Source organism: Streptopelia decaocto (assembly GCF_964273445.1).
Source record: "Streptopelia decaocto genome assembly, chromosome: 17".
NCBI lineage: Eukaryota > Metazoa > Chordata > Aves > Columbiformes > Columbidae > Streptopelia > Streptopelia decaocto.
In genome coordinates this window covers 11,852,295-11,864,407 of record NC_138672.1, presented here as the reverse complement: position 1 = coordinate 11,864,407, position 12,113 = coordinate 11,852,295, and the positions used below count along the sequence as shown (strand labels likewise).

Sequence of the window (12,113 nt, the reverse complement as noted above, 5' to 3'; positions counted from 1 at the left end):
TGCTCCAGCACAGCCCTGAACCAGCTCACGCCAACACCAGGCCAGTGCGGCGATGGGGCTGCGCAGGCGGAGCTCGGGCTCCGCGATGGGGCCGCGCAGGCGGAGCTCGGGCTCTGTGATGGGGCCGCGCAGGCGGAGCTCGGGCTCCGCGATGGGGCTGCGCAGGCGGAGCTCGGGCTCCGCGATGGGGCCGCGCAGGCAGAGCTCGGGCTCCGCGATGGGGCTGCGCAGGCGGAGCTCGGGCTCTGCGATGGGGCTGCGCAGGCGGAGCTCGGGCTCGGCGCTGGCGGGCGCAGCAGCTCCGGCGGCCGGCCGGGCGGTGACGGTGGCCGCGGGCAGCGGCCCCGGGGCAGCAGGAGCCCCCGTGCCGCCCGCGGGTCCAGCACCCGGCACGGGCACCAGCGCGCCCGCCATGCACCACGAGACAGCGCGCAACTGCCTGTACAGCAGTCAGTTAGTTCCATAATAAAATTAAATGAAACCAGAACTGTAGGAGGCTTTTAATTCCATGTCCCTTGTTCTGATGTTGTGCTGTAAATAAACATCAGCAGCAGCCTCTCGTTTTCTCCCCGTTTCCTCTGGAGCATTCCTGGCAGGCTCTGATGAGCAGACACTGTGCTGAGATTGTGCCCAGCGTCACCAGTTCCACGGGCAGCACCAAGACTCACCAGCCAGATCCGGCCCGGAGCGGCGGTTCTTGTTTCAGTCTGGTCAGGAGCTATTCAACGTGCCTCGATGGCAATCTGGGCCGCATTCGAGACCAGAGACGGTAACACAGAGGGCTAAAAGGAATTGGTGCTGGTGCGTGAGAAAGTACAGCTCTCTTTCCAAAGGCAACATGTACTGATTCAGAACAAAAAGGTGGACAAGGTCCCACTTTTAAAGCATTGCCGCCACAGCATCACTCGTGTCACCACGTGAGGAAACTCAGGCCGTGGCAGCAGGTTCTCCCCGTGCAGCTGCACCCACAGCGTCCACACAGACTGCAGAGGTGCCTGCGCCTTTCTCCCTCAAGCAGAACAAAATACAACGGGATTTCAGAGAGCAAATGTGTGCGCTGGCTGTCTGCTGTCCCCGGAGCGGCTCCTCCCCGAGGGTCACAGCCAATTGGCTCAGTCACTGCAATCAGATAGAGGAGCTGAAAGGAGCCAGCGGCCAGAGCGTGTTCCGGTCCCCGTGAACCCCGCTGGAGGAGGCTGCTGGCGCCCAGCAGGGCACGGGGCGCAGGGCCACAACGGCACGGCCGCTTCCCACCGCGCCTGCTCCTTCATCGGCACGCGCTAAGACTTGCTCTGAGCCTCTAAAGGGCAAACCCCAAAACTCTGCTCTATAAATAAAACTGGTTAGCTCGCTCAGAAATTCTCTTTAATCTGAAAAGTACTGTCACCCTCCCATAAGCACAGGATAGATGCTGCCTTCTGTGCCGGAGACTCCAACTACATCTCAGTTGTCAAATTAGCAATTCATCTTTCTTGAATAACTATATTTTTAGCAAAGCTACCAGATTTAAATAATCAGACCTGCCAATGCTACCCTAATTTAAACGTGCTGATGAACTTTCCCAGGCAGCATCAGCTAACATAATGAGTTTCTGGGTGACAAAGAACTTCAGACTGTAGCTCTCTACACTACCCGGCGTAATAAGCACTTGTTCTTTTCTACAATGCGCACATAAAAGAGGAATCTAAATAATAATTGCTGTAATTATCTTGAAAAATATGTGGTGATTAATGGTGATTATGAAAATCTGTACAATTTTCATTGAAATCTCCAATGATCAGACGCTTTCTCGAAACAGCCGTTGAGAAGCAGCCAGGGACACAAGAAGCACCACGACGCGCCCGGCGCGGCCGCCGCCGGCCGGGGACCCCGCGGGAGCTCCCGGTGACCACCGGGTGACACACGGGTCATCGCCACAAAGTTCAACCTGCTCTGTATGCAAATAATTAATTACTCTTGTATCCAACTAGCAGTTTGTCATGACACATTAACGACTTGATAGACTTCTGTGAACTAGTGAACACAGGACAGCAGAGCGCTTCTATCGTCATTTAATTTAAAAACGATCCTGTGTGAAATTATCTAGTCGTGAGTGATGGAAGCACAAAGAACAGACTCAGCAAAGCTGCTTTTGGATCATTGCTTTATTAATGGTAACGTCAGGGAAATGAAAAATGCTAACATGGTCACAGTCGGCTCCGGGCACAGCTGAACGGCGGCCCCGGCCCGGCGGGCTCGGCTCGCACGCCGCGGCGAGCGCCGGTTCTGCGGCAGCGGGGACGCGGCCACGCACGGGCCCACGCACCTCGCTCCCGAGGAAACAACGGCCGCTTCTGCATCTCAATTCCCACCATAAGCTTTTATAGCTCTGCATTTCTTTATTGCTGCTTCTGCATGGCCTCTACACTGCTGATGTTCAAAATATTTAAATAAATACAGAAATAAAGCCCTTACAAAACATTCTCCTGCGTAGCTTTGAACATTAAGCATTGCTAATCCAAACCAACCAAAAACCGTCAACGCGTACCATCACCGCTTTTACAATTTAAATGATCTCCCATTTCAGAACGGCTTTCTGTAACTCCACAAGAGCCTTCGGGCTTTGCCCAGACCTGGCGCCGGCAGAGTTCACGTTGCACCACGACGAACGTCTCGCAAACCGGCCCCGGCAGCGGCAGGAGCGCAGCAGAGCTCACCTGTCCCCAGGAAACTCAACTCTCTGCTAACGACGCCGGGGAAATAACGTCTGCACGGTTCCGTGGGAAGGGCCGGGCCTGGCAGAGGGCGCGGGCAGGGCCGCCGCACACACCCGCCGCCCCCCGCCACCCAGCGCCGCGGCAACGTCCTTCACGAGCACGGAGAACAGTTCTACAACATCTGCAACGCCCCGAGGAGGACGTGAGCTCTGGAACAGACACCCTCTGCTCCTGCGGTTCTGTACACAGGAATTTAAACAGCAGCCTGAAGAGCAAACACGTGTGTGCGCCCTCTGCTACCGCGCACCCAGCCCCAGACGGACGCCACCGCCCTGCGTTTCCAAACCGCTCATGGCAGCAAACCCTCAGGGGTAAAACAGAGGCAAACTCTCTGGCGAGCTCCTGCCCAGCCGGCTGCAACCGGGAACGCTGCGACCACCCCAGACTGCAGACACGGCCCCAGAACGCACACCTCTTGATGTAATGAGGTACCCAAGTATCCAGATGTTGGCCCCGTCTCCCCTGGCTCCTCAGCAGCGCGTTCTCAGCCTGCCCAGCGCAGCCCGGTGAAGGGACCCGGGGCGCAGAGCTGTCCCAGCCCAGCACACCGCGATGTGACAACCCGGCGGCCCCTCCGGGCCACCCTGCCGCTCCGGCTGTCGCTGGGGCTCGCGGCTGTGCCGTTCCCACGAGGCCGCGGCCACCGGCTGTGCCGGCGCTGGGGCGGCCGGCCCGGTACAGCCCCTCGGTACCAAAGATGCTGGTGAGAGCGGCCCCGCGAGGCCGGGCCGGCCGGGCCCACGCTGCGCTCCAGCAGGCGCTGCCCGCAGCCCCCGGCAGGGGCGCCGGCCCAGCTCGGCCCCTCCGGACACGCTCCCGCGGCGCCGGGAGGAACCCGGTGCCGGCACCCGGGCCGGGTGGCGCGACGGCACCAGCGCCCAACCACACGGGGCTGGGTGCGGCGAGCAGGAGAGCGGGGGCCTCCGGGAAGGACGGAAACCTCCGTGATGGGGAAGGTTTACGGCTTTCCTGTTCGTCTTGAAATGACTTTGATTAAAAGAACAGACCTGGACTAAATTTTCATTTTTGCTAATTTGATTGTCAGCCCTGATTTTCTCTGTTTCCTGCACAGCTCACGACACAGCACAATTAGTTCTTTACTGCTAGATCAAGACATGAAAACACTTGAGAAAATACTCCTGGTTTTGATTATTTTCTTTTTTAAACAGAGCGAAGGTTAAGCACCGCACGGTGACGCTCAGCGGTACCTCAGCGCTGTGGCTGTATCAGCACCACAGAACATGGAGAGACTTCAAACAAGCTCTTCAAATTGCAAGTGTTTAGGAGCTCTTGATTTTATTATTTTTTAATAAAATGTCGTCTTTGAAGTCTCCGCACCACACTAAACTTCAAAGATCACACCTAAGCATGTGCTACTTCCAAGCAAGAACCCTTAATTAATTAGAGCAGAGCAGATAGAAAGCAGGGCCCGGCGCGGCTGCGGCAGGTCCTGCGCGGGCCGGGCGCTCCCAGCCTCCACGCACGGGCCGCGCTGAAGAGAAACACAGACGCTTCGCAATTACTTTCAGCTCCAGCTGTAATGACAGCCAGACTCCTTGGAAGTCATTAAACATGTCGCGTCTGGCTGCCGCGGCTGGGCAGGACAGGCCGGAGCGAGCGCTTGCAAAAGGCATCTCGGGAAGCCCCACAATGGTTGCTCTGTTCCCTGGCCGGCGCTGGAAACTTCTCCCTCTTGATGAGAGAAACATCCTGTTGGGTAAGGCCGCTTCCTCCCAGCCCCGGTGTTTCCTGCGCTGCAGCTGTTTCAGCACCGCAGGCTCGGAGCAGGGTATATTAAAGGAACATGCGTTCTGTTACAATATCTGGCCCCGCAAGCTCTGATTTTCCTTCGCAAGGTGTGAGGCTGTACAGCAGGGCAGGGGGGTCACCGAGGGCGCTGGGCTCCCCATGGCAGCTGCCATCCTGCCCCGCAGCACCGGGCACCTCCAGCTGTGCACCAACTGACCCACAGCTGTCCACAGGGCTCCCTGGGGAGAGAAGGGTGCACAGCACCCTCTCAACATGGTTTTGTTTTGAAGGACTGTATGTTTTCAGAACAGGCAGCTTATGGCTTCCAGCAGAGGCAGGGAAAAGAAGAGGGATCAGCTGTCCTGAAAGCACCACGCTCTCCATACCATGGGCACCCCTAAACCCTAGTGCGAAGCAGAAACTCAGCCCGAGCGCGGCTGGAAAGGACAGGGACACCCGTCTGCCAGCAGCAGCTCTGCAGTGCACAGGACACGAGCTCCCACCATCCAGTGATACGACATCTCACCGCAAGAGCCTCAACACGGACCCAAAGCCGAGCTCTGCAGTGCAGGAGAGGAGGGCAGCATGGCAAGGGCAGAGGTGCTGCACCAGACCCGCCGCGCTGCACCAGACCCGCTGTACTGCACCAGACACGCTGTACTGCACCAGACACGCTGTGCTGCACCAGACACGCTGTGCTGCACCAGACACGCTGTACTGCACCAGACACGCTGCGCTGCACCAGACCTGCCGCGCTGCACCAGACACGCTGTACTGCACCAGACACGCTGTGCTGCACCAGACACGCTGTACTGCACCAGACACGCCGCGCTGCACCAGACCCGCCGCGCTGCACCAGACCCGCCGCGCTGCACCAGACCCGGCCCGGCCGCAGGACACGGCACCGGGAGCGCAGGCCACAGCTCTCCGGCAGGAGACCCACCGTGCCACCGCACAGCAACTCAGGATCCAGGTCTGCTAATGTGATTTAATTTTTAAGTGCTCAGAGTTATTACTGGAGCCACATATTCTACCAGGTAAATTTCATTTGCATATGCAAATTATCTCTAAGTACACTGCACCATTAATATGATCACTAATTACATAATAATAGTCACCAATCTCTACACAGATCAAACTTACAGTTTTGTAGCTATTAAGGAAATTGTACTTTGTAATTAAGATAATCCTCATTTCCAGATGCTAATTAACTATATAATAATTAGCTGCTTTTGCTAATGCAAATTAAGTATTTTCATCCTTATTGGTAAGAGTTGCTTATCACTTAAAAAAGAGGCAACCTAGAAATAATCCCTCCTCCCCCTTAAAGGTGAAAAGGTAACTCCATTTTTATCAGTCTCATTTGCAAATGCAAATTATCCCTGATTAATCCAGTCACAGATAAATGAGTCCGGCGGACAAGGACCACGTGCGCCCCCGAACACCGCAGGCCCCGTCCCACCCCTGCGCGGCACCGGCACCCAGCACAGCACCGGCACCCAGCACAGCACCGCACCCAGCGCGGCACCGGCACCCAGCGCAGCACCGGTACCCAGCGCGGCACCGGCACCCAGCACGGCACCGGTACCCAGCACGGCACCGGCACCCAGCGCGGCACCGCACCCAGCACAGCACCGGCACCCAGCGCGGCACCGGCACCCTGCACGGCACCGGCACCCAGCGCAGCACCGGCACCCAGCGCGGCGCCGCACCCAGCGCGGCGCCGCACCCAGCGCGGCACCGGCACCCTGCACGGCACCGCACCCAGCGTGGCACTGGCACCCAGCACGGCACCACACCCGCCGGGCCCGTCCCGCGGCACAAGCGAGCGGCCGGCACCGCCCAGCGCCGCCACCCCGCGCCCAGCGCCCCGGCAGGGCTCAGCCTCGGCTGCGGCGCCTTCAGCATCTGCTAAACCAATCCACCCGCTCCGCACCACCATTTGTCATTAATTATGCTAATCAGCAAACCATTACTCTCCGATGACACCACAGCACTTATTAGCTAGTTACGGCTTTTCAAAAGCACAGCTTATTGTGTATGCAAGCGCCGCGCACACATCAGCCCACAGGGAAGGAATGTCCAATTATGAAAAGAAGAAATTTGCTATTATCTCCTCCTAACAAACCAATTTAGTAATTATAAAAGTCTCTGAACTCAGAAGGATTTTTTAAGAAGAGCTGAGTGATGAAACCGGAGAATTTTGTTTGCAATAACTTTCTGAGTTGGAACTAAAGTGACAATGGGGGACTGAACAGTTTTTATTATCGTAATTACAATTCTTGCATCTTGAGATGATCAAAAAGTAGAATTTATCTAATGGGATGACTCTATTTGGCCCTTCCCTTCAACTACCCCATCTATTCTAGTTAACGGATCGCGGACATGTCCGTAGGTCCAGCCTGCTCCCGTCACCACGTACGCGGCTGTGTGAGCAGCACCGGCGCTGCCGAGCGCCCGAGCCGGGGACTCGGTGTGCGGGACCCGGCAGGCGCGGTGCCGCGATGGAGCACCACGGGGACACGGTGTGCGGGACCTGGCGGGCGCGGTGCCGCGATGGAGCACCACGGGGACACGGTGTGCGGGACCCGGCGGGCGCGGTGCCGCGATGGAGCACCAAGGGGACACGGTGTGCGGGACCGGGCGGGCGCGGTGCCGCGATGGAGCACCACGGGGACACGGTGTGCGGGACCCGGCGGGCGCGGTGCCGCGATGGAGCACCAAGGGGACACGGTGTGCGGGACCGGGCGGGCGCGGTGCCGCGATGGAGCACCACGGGGACACGGTGTGCGGGACCTGGCGGGCGCGGTGCCGCGATGGAGCACCGCGGGGACACGGTGTGCGGGACCCGGCGGGCGTGGTGCCGCGATGGAGCACCACGGGGACACGGTGTGCGGGACCTGGCGGGCGCGGTGCCACGATGGAGCACCACGGGGACACGGTGTGCGGGACCTGGCGGGCGCGGTGCCGCGATGGAGCACCACGGGGACACGGCCGATGGCGCCTGAGTCCCGGCTGAAGAACAGCCCCCTGGAGCACCCCATTCATTTGCAATTCCTAAGTTGTTTTGCCCACTGCGAGAGCAACACCACTAGTTTTAGAAGCTTAATACGTGTTAAAAGCTCATTAATATCATCAGAGTAAATGGGCCTATTAAAACATCTTTAAGCAATATCTGAACATAAATCTCCCTAAACTATATTTAATGACTGTACTTAAGATACATTATATGCAAGCCTTAATGAGACATTAGATAGCATTTTGAAGATTAAAATTAGAGAATCCATATAAAGTCTGTCCACTTAATGTAGCCTTAAGCTACACTGATGAAAAGCATTACTATCAAATTATTACTTCATTAGAACAAATATTTTCTAATCATTTCTGATTTATGCCATTAGTTGTCTCCATATATATTATTTGTGTATATATATGAGCATACACAAAACAATTTTCTAGTTCCACAGGAGACAGGAGAAATTTTGAGCTTTCTAATGGTTGAGTTAATTACTTGTCTTTTTTCTAGCGAGTTAAAATTAAGCGCTCTTTATAATGTCCATTTACTGTATCCCCACTTTTCTAGTTTAATTGGAGATTTTTAATTCCATTAATCACAAGGTCACTTTTTAAACATTTGCTGACTTGCTTTGTGAAGACCCACAAGATGCTTTGGACTCGGCCCCAGACTGGGGGGAGGTGGACATGGCACTTAGTGCCACGATCTAGTCCATGGACCGGAGTTGGACCAAGGGTTGGACGCTATGATCTCTGAGGGCTTTTCCAACCCAGTCGATTCTGTGATTCTGTGAGGTCTGAGCGCGGTGGCGGCGGGGCAACCCACGTGAACCCACAGCACCTCGCGCAACCCACGTGAACCCGCGCAACCCACGTGAACCCACAGCACCCCGCACAACCCACGTGAACCCACACAACCCACGTGAACCCACAGCACCCCGCACAACCCACGTGAACCCGCACAACCCCACACCAACCCCACACAACCCCACACCAACCCCACACAACCCCACACCAACCCCACACGAACCCGCGCAACCCACGTGAACCCACAGCACCCCGCACAACCCACGTGAACCCGCGCAACCCACGTGAACCCACAGCACCCCGCACAACCCACGTGAACCCGCGCAACCCATGTGAACCCACAGCACCCCGCACAACCCCACACCAACCCCGCACAACCCCACACCAACCCCACACCAACCCCACACCACCCCACACCAACCCACGTGAACCCACACAACCCACGTGAACTGACACAACCCACCCCACCCCGCCGGCAGGACGCGCGGCCCACGCCGAGCGCCTCAGGCCCGCTGTGGCACAGCACGAGGGACGGGACATGGTGCCAGAATTAACCCGGGCCCGCCGCCGTCCCGGACAGACCCACAGCCCGGGGACACCGTGCGGGGACCCGAGGCGGGAGCAGCCCCTGCGCAGCGGGACGGGCGCAGCCCCCACGCGGCACACGCGGCGGGACGGGCGCAGCCCCCGCGCGGCACACGCGGCGGGACGGGCGCAGCCCCCGCGCGGCACACGCGGCGGGACGGGCGCAGCCCCCGCGCGGCACACGCGGCGGGACGGGCGCAGCCCCCGCGCGGCACGGGCGCCGCTGGGACGGCTCCTCCAACAAGTGAGCCACCGCCAAAACGAATGGCAGTAACGCTATTAGCAAGAGGCCTTTATGTGTGGTTTATTTTGTATAAACAGCTTTTCATTAGATAAATGAAGCCCAACAACCTTTATAAATGTTTTCAATTATGAAATTATGCCATTGAGACATCCAGCTGACGATAATCAAGGAAAACACCAGTGACACCTCTTGATAAAGTCGGAGCGTGCTGCCCGGATGACTGCTCCTCCCAATAAAACAGCCTATCCGCACCACTCATTAAACCCCCTTTATTAGAGGAAATCTGCAGCAACAAGACTATTTTCATTTGCTCTGCCCCAGTCTCCTATCCAAAGAGAGAACATCTCAGCGTAACAACTCTGCATCTTTAACGGTGCAAATGAAGCATTCTTCATCAATAACAGCCCGGTTTGTGCACTAGAACTCCCTTTTCTTAGCGCACAGCACCGAACAATGAGCAACGTGTTCTATTCTTCTTTGTCAAATCACGGAATGCTGCACTAGAATAACTCTGCTGGTCAATGTAATATAGTAGATTAAATTCAACTTCTGTGCAGAACCACTGTAAAACAGCGTGATAAGAAGGCTATAAAAAATTTAATTTTACTCCAAACTCCATCAGAAAAAAAAAAAATGGTGTGAAAAGTAATTTTGCATAATCAGTACACGCCATCTGGAACAATTAACCGAGTTCTATAGAACTACGAGGATCAGTCATATCTGCTTATTAAAGATCAGAAATTATACAAGTAATAAATCCTTGAAAAAACTAAGCGTACTCCCGCCTGTCAACGCTATTTTAACTTCAAACACTGAAGAACGCCTGATAAGGCTGAAAAGAAGAGATTAATATATGCAAATTACATCCAGCATTTAAAATCCCCAACAACTGTCTCTGGTTTTCTGTCCCTTATTGCTGCCTTTATGTTTTATTCATACACCAACTCACCTGTCACTTCATAAGCTATAATATTATGGGGGTATTATTAAACAGCATAAAGCCGTGCTTTAATTGGAAAGCTTCATTGCATTTTCCAATTATTTGGAGTAAATTAAAAGCAGATGCACATAGTTTAATAAGGAGTCTAATATCAGTTCCGGGAAATCAAAATTCATTGTCATTACTGTGCTGTGATAGTTTTGCGAACTGTGCTCAATTTCAGAGGTTTTGAAAAGGAAATCTGCCTATGCGATCTGTTAATTGTCATTTGGTTAATAACTGTCTAAATAGCCAAAGCACGGAGCGGCTCCCTATTTAGAAGAATTAAACCACGGCACTCGGAAGCGCAAACCGAACGCAGCGCAAGGGTCGCGCCAAAACACGCCCGCGTGAAGCCCCCCGAATACAGCGTGAGCGCCGCGCTCCCGCCGGTGGAACTCGCGCTGCAGCGCTTCAGCCGAACTTCAGCCTCCCGAACGCCGGGTGTTACCAGAGCTCTTCACACGCTGCGGGTTGTCCCGGGCTATTGGTGCAGAGACTGAAACGGCAACGGGGCAGAGAACAGGCCGACTTTAATCTGCGCCTCAGTGAAGAGGGTTCAGCGCAGAATAAAGCTGCTGTCACAACTTGTCTGTTCTTTGCACCGTCCTGGTTAAAAGTCAGTGTCACAAAGAATAAATTTAGTTCCACTTGTATTCTTAAGAAGAGCAAAGAGCGTGCACGTGGGAGCGTGGATGGACAGCGAAACGTGGCACGGGGCCTCCCCTGGGCGAGCAGCGCGCGGGAGCCGGCGGCGCAGGACGGCACCGCCAGGGCGCCGGCAACCGCGCCGGAGATGGGGATCAAGCAATTCCTGTGCAGCGATCCAAAAAACAGCAGCTCCCTTTTTTCAGAATTACCTGTTTTAATAAAGCAGACACACTGTGCCAAGCGAACCATTTAATTATCTGGAAAAATGGTGAAGCAAAACAATAGTTTGCAAAAATAAATGACTAACCTCTGATTAAAACGTCTGTCCCCATTACACACAGATAACAGACACTGTATCTTCTAAAAGAAAACGTACACTGAAGAGAAGTAAGCGCAGCGGTGGCACAGACAGCCCGGCATTCCGCAGCAAGACCCGAGCTGACAAACGGGCGCTGAAATGTAACAAAATCTTTAATTGTTCTGCCATTTCTTAATCTAGAAACACCTCTGAAAAGGACTTATTATTAAAAAAAACAAAAAGGCGTTGTGGGTCAGTGGCAGAGCTGCGGGCAGAGCTCCGGCACCCGGCGCAGCGCCGCGGCTCCAGGGCCCCTGCGGCAGAGCTCACCCACCGCCACGCCGCGGCTCCAGGGCCCCTGCGGCAGAGCTCAGCCACCGCCACGCCGCGGCTCCAGGGCCCCTGCGGCAGAGCTCACCCACCGCCACGCCGCGGCTCCAGCGCCCCTGCGGCAGAGCTCACGCACCGCCACGCCGCGGCTCCAGCGCCCCTGCGGCAGAGCTCACCCACCGCCACACCGCGGCTCCAGGGCCCCTGCGGCAGAGCTCAGCCACCGCCACGCCGCGGCTCCAGGGCCCCTGCGGCAGAGCTCACCCACCGCCACGCCGCGGCTCCAGCGCCCCTGCGGCAGAGCTCACGCACCGCCACGCCGCGGCTCCAGCGCCCCTGCGGCAGAGCTCACCCACCGCCACACCGCGGCTCCAGGGCCCCTGCAGCAGAGCTCACCCACCGCCACACCGCGGCTCCAGGGCCCCTGCGGCAGAGCTCACCCACTGCCACGCCGGACAGACGGACGGAGCTCCAGAGGAGCAGGAATCTGAAACCCAACCGCTACCACCAGGGCAGCGTGTGAAATAAACGCTTCCAACAGAGCCACCCGGACAAATCCCAGCTCCCTGCGCCCAGAGCTGCGTTATCCAGCACACGAAAGCAATGAGGTTTCCTTCTCAGGAATCCATGGGCTTTGATGTTTTTCTAGATCATTAACAGCAGTTTCCACTCTCTCTGCTGCCTCCTGAGATCTGGATT

At 56.1% G+C, this 12,113-nt stretch overlaps 1 protein-coding gene across 7 annotated transcripts in view; it reads right to left on the bottom strand.

Moving 5' to 3' along the window:
- The window catches only part of MVB12B (multivesicular body subunit 12B), a 58,245-nt gene that overhangs the window by 12,260 nt on the left and 33,872 nt on the right, over positions 1 to 12,113 (bottom strand). The window contains exon 8 of one of the 7 annotated variants that reach the window (XM_082067994.1): positions 9,209 to 10,744. The exons of the other annotated variants lie outside the window; for them this stretch is intronic. Within the exon in view, the coding sequence (XP_081924120.1) occupies positions 10,695 to 10,744 (50 nt within the window). The 3' untranslated portion in view covers positions 9,209 to 10,694. Of the gene's footprint in view, positions 1 to 9,208; positions 10,745 to 12,113 lie in introns of those variants that run through there. 7 annotated transcript variants of the gene reach the window in all.